Source organism: Poecilia formosa, unplaced genomic scaffold (genome assembly GCF_000485575.1).
Source record: "Poecilia formosa unplaced genomic scaffold, Poecilia_formosa-5.1.2 Scaffold289, whole genome shotgun sequence".
NCBI classification, from domain to species: Eukaryota; Metazoa; Chordata; class Actinopteri; order Cyprinodontiformes; family Poeciliidae; genus Poecilia; species Poecilia formosa.
The window spans coordinates 12,561-32,648 of NW_006800228.1; the positions used below are offsets into that span (position 1 = coordinate 12,561).

The 20,088-nt window shown below is 39.3% G+C and overlaps 1 protein-coding gene across 2 annotated transcripts in view; it reads right to left on the reverse strand.

Annotated features, from left to right (window-relative positions):
• Positions 1–2,252: 2,252 nt before the first annotated feature.
• Positions 2,253–20,088, reverse strand: part of LOC103151714 (X-linked interleukin-1 receptor accessory protein-like 2) — a 327,216-nt gene continuing 309,380 nt past the window's right edge. For both annotated transcript variants that reach the window (XM_007571906.2, XM_016681702.1), the window contains one exon: positions 2,253–2,416. In XM_007571906.2, the coding sequence (XP_007571968.2) occupies positions 2,268–2,416 (149 nt within the window). In that variant the 3' untranslated portion in view covers positions 2,253–2,267. The remainder of the gene's footprint in view (positions 2,417–20,088) is intronic.

Sequence of the window (20,088 nt, forward strand, 5' to 3'; positions counted from 1 at the left end):
ATAGGGCATGTAGGGGTGAAGAAGCTCAGAGAGGTTCTTCACCCCTACTTATGTTTGTTTAAAAACAAACATAAGAACTTTAAAATGAATCCTAAAATATACAGGCAGCCAGCGAAGTGAGGCCAGGACAGGGGTCACATGTTCTCTCTTTCGAGTTCCTGTCAAAAGTCGTGCAGCAGCATCTGAACCAGCTGCAGACGTGAGAGCAGCGACTGACTGACTCCCAGATAAAGTGAGTTACAGTAATCCAGTCGAGTGGAAATAATAAAAGCATGGATCACTGTTTCAAAATGCTGCCTGGAAAGACAAGATTTCTCAGACGCCAATCGCCTTAAATGATAAAAACTGGTCTTAACCACAGCTCTGATTTGGCTGTCCAATTTGAAATCACTGTCCACCTTAAAACCAAGATTAGTAATAACAGGTTTAAAGTAAACCTCCAAGGGTCCCAGGTCAACAGAGGAGGACTCACAGGAGCCACTGGGTCCAAACACCATCACCTCTGTTTTCTTTTCATTAAAATTTAAAAAGGTCAAGGCCAACCAAGCTTTAAAATCACCTAGACATGCCAGGAGATGTTTGATGGAATGGACATCCTTTTGCTTCAGGGGCAAAGAAATCTGGCAATCATCAGCGTAACAATGAAATGAAATCCCATGTTTCCTGAGGACAGAACCCAGAGGCAGTAAATACAGAGAGAAAAGCAGTGGGCCCAGAATTGAACCCTGTGGGACACCATAAGGCATTGAAGCAGCAGATGATTCAGAGTCTCTAATATTCACAGAAAATGTCCTGTCCTCCAGGTAAGACCGGAACCATTTAAGAACAGTGCCACCAATACCTGCAATATGCTGTAATCGCGATATTAAAATGTCGTGGTCTACTGTATCAAAGGCAGCAGTTAGGTTAAGTAAAATCAGAACATGATTACCAGAATCACATGTAAGAAGGACGTCATTAAAAACTCTTATTAAAGCAGATTCTGTGCTATGAAGAGTTTTAAAATCTGAGTGAAAAACCTCCAGAATGCCATTGTCATCTAAAACCTTTCAGCTGACAGTACACAATTTTTTCTAAAACCTTAGAAAGAAAAGGCAGCTTGGAAATAGGCCGATAATTAGCCAGAACAGTTTGATCAAGGCCAGGTTTTTTAAGCAGTGGTTGCACTACTGCATGTTTAAAACTAGCAGGGACCACACCTGAGGACAGACTGCTATTTATAATTGCATGAACAGGCTGGCCTATGCTGGATAAAATATTTTCAAAAAGTCGTGGAGGGACAGGATCACGGGGGGAACCTGATGGTTTAATGTGGCCAACCACGTCCTCTAAAAGTGAGACAGTCACAGGCTCAAACTGAGTGAAAGCAGCAGAGCAAGGGACCGAAACAGAGGGGTCAGAGTCACGAGCTGTGATAAGAGCCCTGGTAAAACCAACCTTTTCAATAAAGAAACAGAAAATTATCACACATGTCAGGAGAAGCTTCCAAACAGGCATTCTGTGGAATATTAAGCACAGAGTCAATGGTGTTAAATAAAACACGTGGGTTATGACTGTTTGAGAAAATATTTGTCAAATATTCCCTTTTGGCCAAGAGGGACAAAATGAAGAAGAGACGAGGTCCGAATACTGAGCCCTGAGGTACCACACATAGCAGGTGGAGCCAAGACCAAACCTCTACACTCTTAAAAACATTCATCTAGAATGGATGGGTATTTATGCAATCACTAAAAATCAACATTATTTTGTAGAAATCCGTTTTCTGATTGATGTTAAAGATATTTTTTTTTTGTAATTTGTTGTCAATAAAAGCTTTTATTGATCTATGATTTATTGGTCTAGGGGAAAACCATCGAAAAGGGTTGAATACATTTCATAATCACAGTGACCCTGATCCCCTCAGTATCACACCTTGGCTATAGTTCACTATGATCTCTGGAGATTAATTCCACCTACATTTCAAACCAACAAAATACATCCATATAAACAGTTTCACACGCCGTCCTGATTGTTGTTTTCGTCCAAGCCCCGGCTGACCCGACTTGCCTCTTCACATTTCTTCCACTAAATCACCTTGAGACTTCTGCCACCCCCTTCCTTCATGACCTCATTATTAGAAGCTCCTGGAAAAGCTGATGTAGTCACATACAGCACTTAGAAATATTTCAGCCCGACGCTCCGCTCAGTTCGTAAAGGGCACAGTTATTATTGCAGCATCATGACACGGTACTACTACCTCTTTTTATGAACCGCTGATAAATCAATTGTTAAGTTATAATTTTGCACCAAAGATTTTCTTCCAAAACTGAAGGCGGCACAAAGTGAAAAGGTTCCTCCTTACCGGGCGTGATTTCTATCACAGTGTCTTGTCTCTCTGGAGGGAAAAGGACTTTGGGAGGTTGAGTCGTCTGCAGCGCTGAAAGAGACCAAGAGGACAGGTGATTGATACGAGTGTGCAACAGTTTCAGGCTAATGGGGTTTTAATATTCAAATTTTATGAAAATAACATTCTTCTTTACATATTTATTAAACCTTTAGCCACATAAAAACCCATCAAGATCAAGACTTTGTTCACAAGGGGTGATCTGGCCAAGAAAGGCAACAACACACACCTTGACAGACAAGACAAGTAGAAAGGAATAACATTTAATGTATTTCTGATGTCTATTTTAGTTATAAATGACAGTAAAGTGAAGAATTGTGACAAAAATACAATGATAATAATCATAAAACAGACCAGGACTGGCATGATACATTTTGCTGGACGATAAACTGTCCCAGACATTATTGCGATAAACAATAATATTGTTGTTTCGAGACCATTTCAAGTCGCATAATGGTAATGGAACAGTAACGCAAGAAAAATTCTCAAGACTCAAAACAATGTAAATTGGCAAGAAATTTGACACAAAACATAAATGATACAATTACCCACTCCTAATTAAAATACCTTTAAGTTCGTAGGTTGTTGCATGAAAAAAATGTGAAAAGGTTCAAAAAATATTTAACACTTTTGCAAGACACTTGATGTTTAAGAATGAGAGGTGAACTTTTTTAATCAGCTGGTGCGTAGCTGACGTATGGTGATGATAAATGTAGAGGCAGAAATGGGCTGCGTTGTGTTTTAGGTTCAGCCTTTTTTGCTCGACACTTGTGAATTTACAGACAGCTGGCAGGAAGCAGCTTTGTCAGGTGCTGGAGTATTTACTGAGAGATTCAATATTTAACCCAAGGACATTCTGACATGTCGGATAGGATCAACCCGACAAGCAGAAATATATCTATAGAAAGGAAATAACTATGTTCAATAGAAATATCTGAATTTGTGGCCGTGGGAAGCAACGAGATGCAGCAGTTTGGATCCACAACAAGCCGAATAATTGTTGCTCAAATGGAGGATTCTGTTGTTTTTGTCTTAATTTGATAACAGTTAGGTCTTTATGTCAGAGTAGAGAGTTCTTTCTCTCTCGCTTCTTAAACGTTGACTTTCAGTTAAACTTCAGTTTCTCGTTTTTGGATGAAACACCCTTTATGAGACTTTTATGATGTGACATGAAGGCACACGGAGGATTGCATTATTCTTCTTTTCCCTTCCATCCTCTTCCCAGGTACCCCTCTCCATCTCTCTATCTTTCCATCGCTCTATCTCCCTGACAAGATTGATGGTTTCATTTGCATTCTGAAAGTTACGCCGTGCCCTTTTAAGATTAATGAGACAACCCTTCACCTATAGCCCCCCCCTGTCCCAGCACTCCACCTACCGCCATGTTCTCCTTGCTTTGTCACCATTTCCTCATTGCTTTTGTTCCACGTACCCAGTGCATTGAAACAGAACTTAAAATAAACAAATAAATAAATACTACGTATTTTGATGACGTATTGTAACGTCAAATTCAACATGCCTTAAAATGTAAGTGTCTTAGTTGTAGTCTTTGGTTTACTTTGCATTCTTTTTATTTGCGCTTTTACAAAGTAACATGATTGTTACTCAAAAAATGTTCATGTCGGATAATATGTCCAGGTTGGAACGTGAATACTTTTTAAAGTTACACATTATATATATATATATATATATATATATATATATATATATATACACAAAAAGCAAATGCAAGAGTTTGGGACTTTTTGTTAACCCATACTACCATCTGAATATGAGAAGGTGGGCAGCAAACACATGATATTGACAAGATAGGTTTTCACTTCTGGCTGCCACCATCATAAAAACGGCTGTAATTTTTACTGGAGTTAAAAATCACAGCCTGCTGCTGGTTTGATTTTACATCCATGCTTGCATGTGAGTGGCTAGACTGTCAGTGTTATAAAGGTTCACCAAGATCTGAAGTAAACAGTTTTAGGAAGATAACTCAATTGCAGTAAAAGTTTTGTGAGTTTGTTCACGACTGAATACTGCGTACGATGATTGGACAAGCTGCTGTTGCTGTGCTCAACTTTTGCAACAAGATTTATTGACATCATCGTGTTAATTTGAAAAGACCAACCGGCAAAAAGAGGTTTTTCAGGTAAAATAATCAGCTGTAAATGGGACATTGACCAACTTTAAGCCCATGAAGAGTGCTAACAAAATAAAATGGAGGAAAATAAGAGACTGATTGTTCACAAGGCTGCTGTTTACCGTCAATGAAAGTATGATATAGATACTGTGAAAGAACAGTAAACTTCTGGCGTCTATAGCTGCCAGTAGGTTTTTTTTTTTTTTTTTACCGTTCTTTCAGAAAAACAGTAAAAACAAAAAAGGAAAAAAAACAAAATCTGGTGTCTGTAGACACCAGTATTTTACTGGAAATTTCAGCTTTTCAATCCTGTTGGAAAAACCAATTGAAAAAAACACGGGCAGCCTTCACAGAGGCGGTCTGTGTGGAGTTTCCATGTTCTCCCTGTGTTTGCATGGGTTTTCTCCGGGTGCTCCGGTTTCCCCCCACATCTCCCAAAACATGTCGGTCAGGTCAGTTGGTCACTGTAAATTGCCCCAAAAGAGTTTGAGAAACTCCAAACATATTATTTTGAGTTTATTTGTTAAACTTGTAAAATGAGTTGAATTAGCCGTTAGCCCTTTTCCCTTCACTGTTTCAGTGGAAGACGGCACAACAACACTCGGCTCAATGTTTATAGCAACGTATTGATTTAAGAATTAAAGTTTCTTCTTTTAATAGTAATGATTTCTGTTTATTTTCACTGTACTTGTGCTTTTATGGTTTGTCCTTTAGTTTACCTTTTCTACTCACTTCTCATATTAAATTGCACTGAATTGTAGCTTGTTACACTTTTTAAATCTGCATTTTAAAAAAGATTAGCAAAAGGATCAAGCAGGTTTTTTAGGGCGGCTGTGGCTCTGAGGGTAGAGTGGTCGTCTTGTGACCAGAAGGTCCAGGATGCAATTTAACATGAAAACCGTGTAGAAAAGGGAAAAAAGAAGAACAATCCATGAACGTATGAAAATAGAGAACTTAATCAGAAATCATTTCCATTACAGGAGGAAATCGATTCTTAGATGAATACTTTGTGTTGTTGAGCTTATGTGGTGTCTGCTTGTAAAAAAAAGAGGAAAAAAAAAACTGAAATAATTCAGTTTTTTTTATTAAACCAGCTTAAAAAAAGCTGGTTAAAGCTGTTTAGGATGTTACTTATAGGTTTTGTTTGTCAACCTGGGTTTAATTCCCAGTCCTGGAGAATCTGCTGCATGTCACTCCCTTCTCTCTCCCCCCAATTTCCTCTTCAACCACTGAACTGCCTAAAAAACTTTATTAGAACCTAAAAATCTTTATTAGAGCCTGAAAAACTTTTAAAAAGAAACAACAACTAAAAAGTACATTTCACTTCACAAGTGGACCAGAAGTCAGAATATGCTCACCACCACATTGTGCTTGTTTCCTCATGTTAAAAAACAACTTTCTTCCACTCTCTCATTTTCTTTCTTTCTTGGTTACTAAATATACACACATACACATCCCCCCCATGGGCTGCCACCTTATCATGGTAGGGGGGGGTTTGAGCATCCCACTGATCCTGGGAGTTATGCTGTCGGGGCTTCATGCCTCTGGTAAGGCCACCCGATGCAGACGGGTCCTAGGTGAGGAACCAGACCTTGTGCAGCCCAAAGATCCCTTATGATGAATACGACCACACTCTAAGAAATAATCCTGTAAATTTACAGTCAAATACTGGCAGCTATAGACGCCAGTCGTTTACTGTAAATGCACAGTAGCTGTACCGTAATTAATCCTGATGGTTAATGGCGATGCGTTGACATGGCAGAATCCAAAATAATGCCAGTGTTTCTGTGACTTGGTCAAGGTGTCGCCTCATTTCAGTTATTTGACTGTAATGACGGATAATTAAGATTTCCATTTTGTCGCAGTCACTGACGACAACTTTTGATATTCAGAAGATCTGAAGGAAGAATGCAGCTGAATGTCATCAGCAGAGAAATTATGAGACGTGAAAATTTACTTCTTATTTGGCCAAAAGGGAAAATATAAAAAAGAAAGAGAACAGGTCCTAATACTGAGCCCTGAGGTATCCCACGTAGCAGGTGGAGCCAAGATTAAAACTCTACACTCTTAAAAAAACTCTATTATAGAAAGAATTGATATTTATGCAATCACTAAAAATCATCATTATTTTGTAGAAATCAGTTTTCTGATTGTTGTTTTGAAGCTCATCAGCCATTTTGTTGTAGTTATTGGAAGATATTTACATTTGATAAACCAAACTTTTGAGTTCTAAATTTGGCCTTTACAGAGTTTTGATTGGCTGTTGTTCAATCTTTCAATGACTTTTATGCAAAATCACAAGTTGTTGATGCAGATGGATTCATTCAAATAATTTATTAATTTATGTTGGTCTATTAGGTGGATATTTTCGCAAACAAAATCCTAAAAAAATATGTTTAGGTAAAACAAATTATTCCTCATCCATTAATCAAGTTTTTTTTTTCATTTATTTGAATTCTACAGGAAGCAAAACCACAAACGTTCCAGAATTACTCCAGTCATGTTGGAGTGTCTGTATGTATTATTTCTGGTTTGTTCTTTTTTAACTTTATCTCATGAGTTTTTCAGATGCTTCCCTGAATGTTTGAACATTTGCTCCCTCTGGTTTTGGATGCTGGGCAGCCGGAAGGATTTTTGCTCTCACTTTTTTTTTTTTCGCTTTCGGACCGTTACGATGTGTAACCGTGGCAACAAGGTTACCTGTTTTACAACTGGGAGCAGCTGGCTAGCATCTCAAAAGCTCAAATAATACCTGAACTATGATCTCAAATCCTGGAGGAAAACGGTTCAGATTTAAAGCAAGGCTGACTGCTACCAGATAACCTTCCTTCCAGCAACATCTCCGTCCACAACGACTTTTTAAATAAATACCTGATGAGATATAACATTCAATTTCTCTTTGTGATAAAGTTGTTGTTTTTTTAAACTGAATTTAAACATAATAAACTCACCCCACCTTCACCACCAATGGTGCAATGATACAAATCCCTTTTCTGACTATTTTGCTCATTTCACTAAAATCTAGCAGGTTTGGTTTACTGGTGAGCAGACAAAAAACAGTGGAGAAAGACATTTATTTTTTAATATAAAAAACAAAAAACAAAATGACAATTCTTGGCCCTCGTGGCATAAAGTTTGATGTAGTCATTTAAAATTATTGTGACTGAAAACATATTTTCACTTTGTAAACAATCATCCTGACCAGACTGACTTGTTTCGATGTCGTGTTGCTCCATTGAACGTGGAGTTTCACATAAAGTTTGACCTCTCCTGGTCCGTGTCCTTCCTCCCAGCCCGCCTCATCAGGTCAGTTGGAGCGATAATCACAGACGGTAAAAGTTTGTCCAAGCGCTTATCTCCCTCCGCAGTTATTACAGGGGATGGAAATCTGGTATTTTTGTGAACTTCAAGGTGCCTCAGAGTGCGAGAGCCAACACGTCGTCGGATATTAAAGAAATGTGTGTGTGCGTGGAAAGTTTCGATTGTTGGAAAGTCATTTGAGTAACCCCCTCTGTGACTTAAGGAGACTTTGATGCTATCTGAATCATCCTGATCTGATCATTTCAAGCTCACCAGGTGCCGTGGGTAGATTAAAGCAAACCCTGTCTTATACTTTCCCATGCTGATCTAAGGAGAGTGGCTCTGTCAAACCACTTTTTTTTTTAATGCTATCCGAGTTTAAATCTTACTTCCATAGAAATATCTGTTGCATTTGCAGCATTTGCCCTCATTTAAACACCGGGGATCTGCTTTTTTCACTTTCACATTCCTTAAAAAATGTTTTTTTTGACTACTTTTAACCTACCTGTTTATTTGATTACCATCACACTGAAGTCAGTCTGTTCATTCATTCCAACACCTGCTCTGAAATTGTTCTGTTGTTAAGGTAACAGATAACACAACTACTAGCATTCCTTCATCTAAAACAATGAAGGCGTCATCAGGGTTGGAAAATAAAAGTCTCACCAAAAACAAAGAGGAAAACGGCAAAAGTTTGGCTCGACTGTCAGTGCTAGAATACTCTTTGGAAAGATCTAGAGCTCCAGGAATCTGCAACTCACCGTCTACAGCAGATTTGCAAGAGATCAATTGGCTTAATGCGACCCTGGAGCAAATATTAAGGTGAAAGATGCATAATACGCTTTGTATCAGAGACACCATCTGCTGCGGAGCAGGACCACAGAGGAACGACGCCTCAACGGCAGGAGAAGTACTCCCCCTCGCACTGTACATTAAGCTTGATGATTACCAGCATAAATTAAAAATGAAGGGCTATGAAGGGAGCAAAGAGCGCTACAAGCATCAACTTTTGATGAGTTTGGACGTGATGGGCGCCAAGTGTACACATTTACCTGACGAGAACTTCTAGACTGGTTTATGTGGGAGGGCTTTCCAAGGAAAGAGTCGCAAGTTGAACAAATTTCTTTAGAACAAAAAAGCTCATAACAGTGAAAAATAACAAACAAGACCTTTGAATATGTCCGGTCAACGTCAATCTTTCTTAATCTAAGTGCAGCAGTCTGAAGAAACTAAAGAGAGATTGGGGGAAATTCAAAAATCGACACACTATCCTCATACAGCCACGTCCTCACTGCACCTTACCTAAGTTTCTAAGTATCTGATGGAGCGTTCCGGGTTGTGGCCTGTTGTAAATACTTTGTCACCATATTTTCTTGTGACTCTGGTAGACTACTAGACATTAGGAACTGATGAGTTACACAACGCAAACATGATGGAGAAGGAAAAACATCCTTAAGCTAGCGTTTCAAACCTAAAAACAACAAAGGTTACAAACATAAAGTCTTTCACCAGAGGTAACGGGTCTGCTAACTTACATGTCTCTGAAGGTTGGAGAGAAGCTGAACAAAGACTACGCAGATGCAGAAAAGATGCAGCCAAGATTGAAATCCCCTCATGATGATTGGATGTTTTTGTCTTAAATAATGCATTATGCTAGCTGTATCATGCCAACTGTGAAACAGCCTCTTTTTGTTCTTTGAGGGAGAGGAAACGTGTCAGTCTGGCAGAGCATTGTTCAGGTGCCTATGAATACAAGCTCATATTTAAAAAAAAAAAAAAAAAACCTCATTGTATCAAACAGAAATGCCATTAATCCTGTAAGAGCAATCTGAGGCTGCTGATGAGTGTCAATGAAAAAAAAAAAGCTAAACGTTCCTCAAAGTATCAAATTGACCCCAGAGTTCTTTTACCGTGTTGCTGGCTAAAAGACCCCCAGAGCTAGCTCTGTAATGACATGGGGGAGATTTCAAAAGGATGAGAAAAGAAAAGGACACGACTGAAAGGGAAAAAAACACTGAGAACTGGAGACTGAGGGACACAACGAGCCACATGTGGACACACACGATTTGCATCCTTCAGGAGCACAGCTTGTATCAGCAACGTTTCGGGCTTCATCTGGAAGAAATACTGTGTGGTTTCTGAGTCTAATTAGTCGATTCAAATAAAGGAAGGGGACTCTTACCTAACCGCTGCTGGTCCCACTGACAGGACGGACGGAAACTTGATTTATTTCCATCGCGGGGGCCGGAGGGGCCCAAACTACCCATAGAGATTTAGCTAATTATCTCTGCGCTACCTGTGGACGACTGAGCTCTCCCAGAGAGCTACCGTTTTCTCAGTGAAGAGTAAAAATCTGTCAAGACTGAATCAGAAACACAACTGAAGAGTTTCTACTCAAAAGAGACAGGAGTAATAATTAAAAGTATGTTTAAAACCAATAAAGAACCACTAAGTAACATTTCAGCCTAATCCTCTACACAACTGCTTCTTCCCATTCAGCCGTTGGCTCTCAAAATGCAGTAGATGCTTCAAGGACGGTGCTTTGGTTGACTTTAGTGTTGATAAGGTGAAATTTTGATATCAGTGATTTGAAAAGTATAAATGAATGAAATGAGATGAAGACCTAATAAAAACTAACAGGCAAAAACATCAACTGGCCAAACAATGACCTTTGTTTCATCAAACCTCCAGGTACAAGGTCAGAACCGCAAATAAACTTTTTTATCTTCATTTGTCTATCACTAAGTGGTATATGCAAGGCTGACTTTAAGGGTGTGTGGTTTGTTTGACACGGTGCAGTGTGAAATTGAAGCAGACTATCAGGTGAGAACCTGCTGTCTTCTTGGGCGCAACTTCCTTCTTCACAAAATGTAGCTGGAGCAGCTACAGATTTTAGCTATTGCAGGATTCCTCTTTTGTCTCTGGCATTTCTCCTTGTAATGCTGGAATGCCCTGCTCTAAAAATCGCTTCCTGGTTTTGGAGCCGTCTCTGGCCCGCTTGAATTGTCATATGCATTTGAACCGCACCAGAATTCACCTTAATCGAAATAAGTTTTTAGGCGAACCAGAGTTTGCTGTTTTGATCCGCTTTAGAGTTTGATTGCACATTCACACCTTCCCAAACTAATTATACTTTCTTGGTAAAGAAACTAGAGTTTGATTAAAGTGGACTAAACAGGACTGATGTGAAGGCACCTTAACTGGAAACAACAAACTAAACCATCAACAAGTCATATCAAAACAGAAACAAAGAATACTAATGTAAGCCTAGCAAAACAATGAAATTTAGTAATAATTTGACACCTTGTCAAGACATTATAATAGCTTTCTAAACTAAATTCACCCGAGTTGGATGACCATACCAAGACTGACAATTTTCTGTAACAAAAATTAACAGCAGAAACAGCATTATCTGTTTGATGAAACAAAGATGTTTGACCAGTTAATGTCATTTTTATTAGGTCTGAACCGCATTTAATTCATTTATATTCACTTTGAAATCACCACTGGTGAGTGACCACCACATTTAATACGGATTAAATTTGTTAGGTTACTTTATGACAGTGGGGCCCCAAGTGGGTCCTGGAGGGCCGATGATCCTGCATGTTTTAGTTCTCTACCTGGTTGTAGTAACAACCTTTTCAGCAGGTCAATGTTCTTCTTAGGCCTTCTAATGAGTCATCACTGGGTCCAGGTGCGTTAAACCAGGGAGAGAACTAAAACATGCAGGATGCCGGCCCTCCAGGACCCACTTTGGGCGCCGCTGCTTTACGACTCCAGACGTTTGGAGCAAGTTTAATTATTAAATCGAACTCATGAATTGGCCAAAAATAATTGGAATCTGTTCTCTGAAACAAAAACTCCAGTCTGAGACAATCCGTAGCTAAAACCCCCTTTTTTTAAACCTCAGCTGTTCCCTGACCTCAATGCCATCCTACTGACTTTGAGCTCTTGCTACTTCAGGTGACCTTGACCTTCAGAAGATCCTTGTACAACTTCTCATGGAGGATGTTGATTACGATGACAAATGAATGCAGAGAACAAAATGTGAGGTCCTTCCCTCTCCCTGTTGGCGTGTGTGGAGCTGCATCTGTTGAGAGGTGATAAGACCTTTAATAATGAGCTTGTTCATTCCGTCATCAGTCAATGCACTGTCACTGTCTCAGCCATATTCATTAATGCATTTTTCATTTCTACACGGCGGCATTAACAGCACCGGAGGTAGGGGGAGAAATGAACAACGAAAATGATTGAACAGGGTTGGGACAGTGACAAACCCCCCCTCCTCTTTACATCCACACACACACAGAGTCGCTAAGCCATGTATTGATATAGCACCTTCATCTTTTGCACTCACACCTTTGTCTTCCTTCATTAGATTGCAAAATCATTGAATTAAATATCACTTTCCAGAGAGAAGAGCTTGTCACTTTGCTGATGCATTGGAAACATCTTTCTCATATGCCTTCCCATTGAATTTCATTTGTCTTGTTCACATGAAAAAGCACTTTAGATCAGTGTGAATCCCTCCTTTCCCCCCCACGGCGTGATGTTGTAATTTGCTGCAATTTGTTGCTTTGGAGAAAAGAAAAAAAAAAAAAAACGTGGTTAAAAGAAGAAAACAAGACAACGACTCTCTGTCAAACAAATACACACAAATGCAGAACTAATGAGGACAGAGTTTGGCTGCCGGAGAACAAAGTAAAGCCGATCACACTCATAAGCAGGAAGCAGAACACGCAGGCACGCCCTTCCTGATCGATGGGCTCGCATCAACCTCCCTGTGGTTGCTTGTTATTCAAAAACAGGAGCCGCTCTCGCAGAATCTTTCATCTGTCACCCTTACGTATTTGTCTCCAAGTTCATAAAAGAATGTGTGAGGAGAATAGAAGAAGTTAGGAGGAAATCTCACTGTGTCATAAGAAAAGGAGATTCTTTTCTTATCACGTTAGTCTAATAAGAAAAGAATCTAGTGATCCGTCAGCAGCGACGGAAAAGCCAGCACTCTGTTTGGCCTCAAATTAAGGAGTAAAATTCACGCAGAGAATTAGTCTCTGAAATTCGCCACGTTAATATGTCAAATAGGATGTTCAAAAGTTCTTTTGTTCAGAAGCACAAAGACCAAAAAGCTACTGTCTTTGCTAAACGGTGTGAACATTGTCAGTGCTCCAGGTAATCCATCAACTTAAAATTTAGAGTGACTTCTCTTCTAACCTGGATCAGTTGATGTCTGGGAAAACTTATCTACAGAGTTTCCCCCAGTGTAGAAAAAGCCTGGTGGGCTACCAGGCTTTTCTTGGTCCCCCTGCAGGCTAAGCATTATGTCTTTAAGGTTTTTTATACACCAGTAACAGTGGCTGCAACCTTTAACAACTGATCCAACACGCCGTTATTCAGTAGTGTTGCTCCTCATTCATTCTTGGTTATGCTATGTATTTGTCTAGAGAAAAATGCCACTACATTTTGTCCCCTTGGTTTTCAACTCACAACAGAGCTTATATAGTTCTGTCATAAAGGGAGCCAAGATGTTTAATAAGAATCCAGATTTAAAAAAAACAACAACAATGCTCATTCACAATTTTAATTAATCCTTTCATGTCATATTTATTTATCATAATACAGCAGTAAGTAATTTTCCAAAAAGAATTAAGCTTTATTATGGAAAACTTGGTCTGTCTATCCATTGTCTTTACCTCCAGTCATGTTAGAAACTGACAGTAAGCTTCTATTAATGCAGAGCTTGATAAAGCCACAGGAAAATCAGCTTTACCTGTTAGAGGTTTTCTCTATCACCACACAACAATGCCTCAATAGGATAATGTCAACGGTAAAATACTATTATCCCAACCTATGTAAGACAGAAAGTGTTTACTGCATCTATTTATTGTTGCGTCACTTCAATAAAGAGCAGAGGATGACAGATCAAAGAACTAAGCCACAAATTCTCATAAAACACTCAGCAGTAAGGAACATGTCAATGCTCAGCAGAAGCTGCTTTTCTTCTTCTTGAGCACAAATGTACATTTAGAAACCTTTAGAAACTCGAGTGTGAGCTGAAAGCGAGCGCCGACTCACCCGCAGGCTGTTTTCTTAATCCTAATAATTTACAGTTGTTAACTTGAAATAGCTAAAGTAGCTGCAGGGTGGTTACGCCTTTCTGCTGTGCAAAGATTTTAAAAACATAATACGACTTCAAAACTCACACTTTATTATCTGTGTACTTTTCACCTTGGGAGAGATTAAGGGGAGACCTTTCATTGAAGAAGAAAAGATTTTCAGTATAAGGAAAATACGTATTTTAGGTCAACAATGTTTCCTCGTAAATATATTTCTAAAGAGGGTACTGACATAAGATGGAACCAGATGCAAGTGGCAGACCAAACAATGCAGTGTAGTGAATTTAAAACAATAAGCTACGTGCGCTGCTGTGCTGCTAGCTCTTTATGAACAGCTGTATTTTCTTTTGCTGTAACAAATCTTGAGTTTTCTTGTTTTCGTGAATTAGCTTCTTCACGAGATATGTCATCAAAAAGAATGTCAACGATGGATGCAGACTGTAACATGAGAGCAGGAAGCCCCGCCTACTTTGGAGTGGTTACATATGCTGCGTATTGGGAAATTGTAGTCGACTATTTCACAGAAGAGCTATGGAAAGTTGGGATGACACACAACTTTTTATGAACTGTGTGATGCTGTGGGAGCTCTGGTGGAGCCAGCTGCACATTGTCCAAAAACAACAAAACCAAACCGTCATCCTCCTACTACTTCCTGTCGTTCTTCTGCGTTTCGGTCTGTAGCAACATCCGACTGTTGATCACAAGACTTTTGTGATGTGAAAAAAAGGCCTCCAATGCAATTTGGCGGAAAAAAAGGAACCTTACAAAACCAAAAAAAAAAACCAACCTAAGGCAAACAAAACCTTCAATGAAAAAAAGTGAGTTTTCAAAATTATCATGTTTCCATTAAGCACATTTATTTTCAGAATTTCAATTTGCGCAGTTTTAGGGTTTAATGCTAACATTGACATATGACTTCAACTGTGGACTTAACTTCTCTGATTTATATCTGTCATTAAACCTAATAAACATGGAATAGTTCAATACTTAGTCTACTCAGTACGTATAGACAACTTGCCTCAGGCTAAAAACACGTCATAAATACATGTATAAAACATGTCGTTTAGTCTTCTTTTATTAAACATTTTTATGTTGTAGAAAATACCAGTGAGATTACTGTTGCTCTGCCGCGTTGCTGCCGGTCCCCGTGTTTGATTTGGACAGAGGAGGGAATCTGAAGATACGAGCCACATTCAGATGTCCAGCATCCCTCGCGGCTGTTCCCACAACTACTTTGCATTCCAAACATTCAAAAACACACACATTTATCATTGTTGATTCCTCCTCCCCACTTCCTGTTTGGATGGTATATCGTCTGATAAACAGTGTCAGCTGTCAGTGTTTACAGGGAGAGAGAAGACGAGAGAAAGTCTCCTCTGCAGAGTGGAGAACAGTCCTCTTAACATATTGTAGAACAGATGAGTCACGCATACTGAAAGACATCTCCAGGAGTGCCTACACAGGTATATAAAAAAAAAGGAAGTGGTGTATGAAATATTCAGATGAGTGTCATGCACAGACTCTGAGATGAGTGCCACAGAAGAGTCACAGCTTCTTCCTCTCTTTCTTTTGTCTCTTTCCTGTGTGACAGGACCAACAACACAGAGGCTCGCTCTGCTTCCCTAAACACTCCGTTATGCAACCGCTCCTCTTAGCTTTTATCTAATTTGACACTTGTTTTCATCTGCTGGAGAAGATGCGCAGACTTTTCTCTGTTCTGTGTCTGCTTACGTTTGGGGTTTCATGATACTCAACATTAGTCATGTGACTAAGCTGACGGGAAAGTGGAAAATTGAACAGCTTTAGTTATAAAGATGAGAAACATTGAGATGAATCAGGATGGACGATCGTTTAGGATTTGTCAGATGTGTTGCATTACAGCCACTGATACGCTTACATTACGTAGAGTTCTGAATGCAGAACATAGGAATTGCCTTTCATTATCATCACATTTGTTTTACAGCTCATATCTAAAATATTCAAATAAAAATTCAGCTTGGGGAGCTGAAATACTTAGTATCATTAAAATAGAATTAATTTGTGTCATCACAGAGTTCTTCTTTCAATCAGATGTTGTTTACTCTTGTTGGATGCTGTACCTATGAATAATGTTGGTTACTTTGGTAACACTGAGTCGCACTCAGACATCAACCAATTCTCAGTTTGACCATCTTGGACCGGAGGCGGTGGACTTGTTGGAAACAAAAAAAAAAATCTGTTTTCTGACCAGTGAATGCATCGTACCACATCAAAACAACTACAGGTCAAGTTGACAACAACTTCTCAGTGTGGAAGCTCTTCTGTTGGGAAAATTTTTTTTTTTTTCCAGCATCAGTAAGATCTTGAAAATGTTTGCCATTAGTTATGTGGTCTATGTCTAAATTAAGAAAGTTTCGGCAAGATCTCTACCCATGTCACAGTGGCATGAGGCTGGCAGTGAAGATCTTAAGAGTGTGTTAGTAAGAACTAAACGGCAGAATGAGAAATCCCAGTTTATGAAAATGCAAAGAAACAAAAGAAAAGAAGCATCAACATATGTAAATGATGCGTCTAAACCAATTTGGGAAAGTGATGACAAAGCTGAGATTACTCCTCACCACGGAGGCAACGGTTGTGCATGTTTATCCTCGTTGAGTGGGAGTGGAAAAAACGCTGTGGAAATATTTATTCCTTAGCCAAGGGCTGCTGGATTTTGTGTTTGCAAAGAACTGGAAAATATAACGACGCCTGTTTCACAATCACTTATCTGAATGCTCAGAGACAGAAATAAATAGAGGCTCAAAAAAAAAGCCTACAGTGAGAGAGTGGTACAAGAAGAATGATGTAGACAAAAAAGAAATTATCAAAGTGGGTTTTAATAAAAGCATCAGTGGTAACACACTGGGAGCTTTATTGGATATACTCAGCTCTGTGCAACAGCAGCCTAGTTAAAGATATTTATATTTTCTTATCACTGGATTGTTTGAGCGTCAGATTAGCTGTAGCTGAAAGCTAATTGGCTTGAAAAGAGACTCACAAACACTCATAAAAACCATTGTTTATTATCACAGTGATGGTATTTATCTGGAACTGTTTAAAAGCTGTTTTTGTAAAGCAAACATGCCACAATTCTCACACAGATCAGATCAGGCATAACAATAGGACTAAAGACAAGAGGTGAATACAATTTTGTAACATTTTGGCTCCTAATTCTGATGGTCTAAATGTTGGAAGATGTTTCTATATTTAATTTATTTGGTAGGGACAATCCACATCAATAAGCATTTTTTGTAAATGTACCAGAATTAACCCAGAGGCTATTTGTCCACTGCTGTCCCTGGACAATAAGTCATTTGTCTTGCTAGAAACAAAAGGATTTGAGCAAACGTAAGAACGTAACAGGCAAACATAAGAATTTGAGCAGATCTAAGGAGGACCAAAACTGTGATCGGCTTGGTTAGAGAATCTCCAGAAACGCAGCCCTTATCGTTCATTCCCAGTCTGCAGTGGTCTGTATCTACTATGAGTGAACAAAGGGAGACTGTTGATTGGCCAAGAGTCACTGATGCACACGTTGGCCCATGTGGTCTGATACAGTGGCTCAAAATGCTGAAAAAGTTCTAGAAAGGGTCCAAAACAAACAGTGCATCTCAGTTTGACCAGTTGTTTACTAGTTAGTCAGTTGGTCAAGCAGCCAGTCTGGCTAACGTTTTAATATTTTATTGACTTAGAAAACAATTTTCATGAGGGAAAATCCCAAAGGGATGAATAAACCAGTCAGTCAAGCTATCTACCTACCGACTTGGTTCCGAACCAATCCACCAATCGTCTTGGTAACAACCAACCAAAGGTCAGGGTTCCTATGTTGAAGTCTGTCCTTCAGGGGAGGGCAGTCTGATCTGATCAGTCATGACTTTTACTTGACCTTGGCTTGTTGTGTGCATCCCACTACAAAGAAGATGAACTGTGGACAACAGACCATTATTTTTGCATTGACACAAAGTAAAAATGGTTCAGGAATGAATTGATGAGCAAATAGTCTGCCTTCAAATTCACAAACTTTCACTGAATTGGTCATCTGTGGAAAACAGGACCAACTATTCCAATCCAAGGAACAACCACATCACAACTTTCAGGACTTGATGTTAACGTTTTAGGGCCAGATGCCATAGCACACCTTCAGGGGTAGAGTTAAGTTCATGGCTTGAATAATCCATGTTATTTTGGTAGTAAAAGTGTAACCAACACTCTATTAGCTTTTAACTGATCAGTGTATGAGTAGATCACTGAAAGTGACTGCGTCAACCAGTAAAGAACAGTAAACAGGACAAAGTTCAAAAGGTCAAAAACAGAAAAAAACATGTCTTATTGTGGTGGAGTCACATCAACTGCTTTCAAGGTCTTCAAATCAAACTGTGTCCCTATTTCCTAACAGAGACAGAATGAGGAGAAAACATGACTTTCAGTGAAGCTTGATATCATGCCTCCAAGCTGCCAATTTTCACCATGCTCCAGTGAACGGTCGTGACGGCGACGCTGAAGAAAGGAAGTGACAGCTGAACGTTGATCATCCCAACATCCCATTAGCACCAAAACACCTCCCCTCCGGATTCAGTCTCAGTGGATCAGATCGTAACTCAGCCTTCTCTCCTGGGCTCCGAGTCTCTGCCGCTCCGGCGCTCCGGGAAAGATCTGTGTGGAGGTCGTCATGATGTCTCAGAGGAACGCTGGTACTTAGCAAGAGAAACAGGCCTGGGTGCTCTGGCTCTGCGTGGCTCTGGCTCTCATGTGTGCTGCAGAGGCGTTACAAGCTAGCAGGCTGAGAGTCACACTGTTTTTCTTCTCAAACGTAATGAGGTCCATATTCGGCATCTGACTGGCTGCGCGACACAGGGATGTGTTTCATCGCTAAAGGTGTAGTCAAAGGCCAGGGATTCTGACATCTGCTTTGAAGGAATGCATACATGGTTTCTGTGTTAGCCTTTTAATAGACACACAATCTATACTGGGTCTGTTTTAATCTTCCCAAGCAACAAGCCTACAGTAGCATGCAGTAGCTAAACATGCTACTGTAGGACCCTTTGTAAAAACACCTTTAAATACATTAAATTGTTGTAATTGAATATCTTTGTTTTTACTTTTTTTTTCTTAAAGGGGCAGTATTATTAAAAATCAACTTTCTTGAGCTTTACATCTTGTTATAACGTGATTCCCTTATCAAAAATATGCCTGGAGTGTCGTCTTGATTCTTTCATGCATGTTTGAGAAATCCTTTAATCTCCCGTGGCAACCATTCAGCTGTGCAAAGTGATTGGTGGGACGTTGCGCTGCCTTCAAGAACGAAGTTCTTTGATCAATATATTTGATGCATATTTGCTTGATGATTTTGATGACTGGATTTGACAAAAATGCTTATTACTTGTTTCATAACTGGTTACTATATCATGTTTGTATGGTGCTGTACAAATAAACAACAGTTGACTATTATTTGTGAAATCAAGATCCCAAATTGGATAAAAACTTATCAGAAAACATAAAATGAAAAATGATCCATGTTCTTATTATAGATGCATTACACAAGAAATCAAAGGTCAATAAGCAACTGGAAGACTTCAGAAGTAATTGCAGATATTGTTAGTTTCAGGTTCCTTGTTCATGAAGCTCCTCTGTTGTTGGGCTTTTCCATTATGCTGTGCTTGTGGATGAGCCAGATAAAGTTTGACATTACTTTACTGGCTGGTTGGGTAGGTAAAACTTTGCCATGGCCTGATACACAAGTGGCACAGTGACAAAGATTTTTTTTTTTTTTTGGTCCAATGGCTCCTGACCAGTGCTCATCTTTATTCAGAGGCCAAACCTGGCGCTAGTGTAACTGAGCCAAACTCATCCACAATCTGGTTGAGAATAATACCAAATGAACAATTGTTATTCTTCACTAGCTAGTCTATTTGAGGGACAAAGTTCAGTAACACTTAACATATTCCATGTCTGTGGGTTTTTATATACTGTATATGCGTGAAGGAATGACATTAAAATGTTTTGATATAGTTTGGTCTGGTTATGTTTAAGGTTTTACACCTCTTCTATTCATTCAGCTTTTTTTTGAAAATGTGAATCAAATACAGCAAGTAACTTTTATACAGAACCTATTGGGGCTCCACATAAAAGTTTACTGTCTT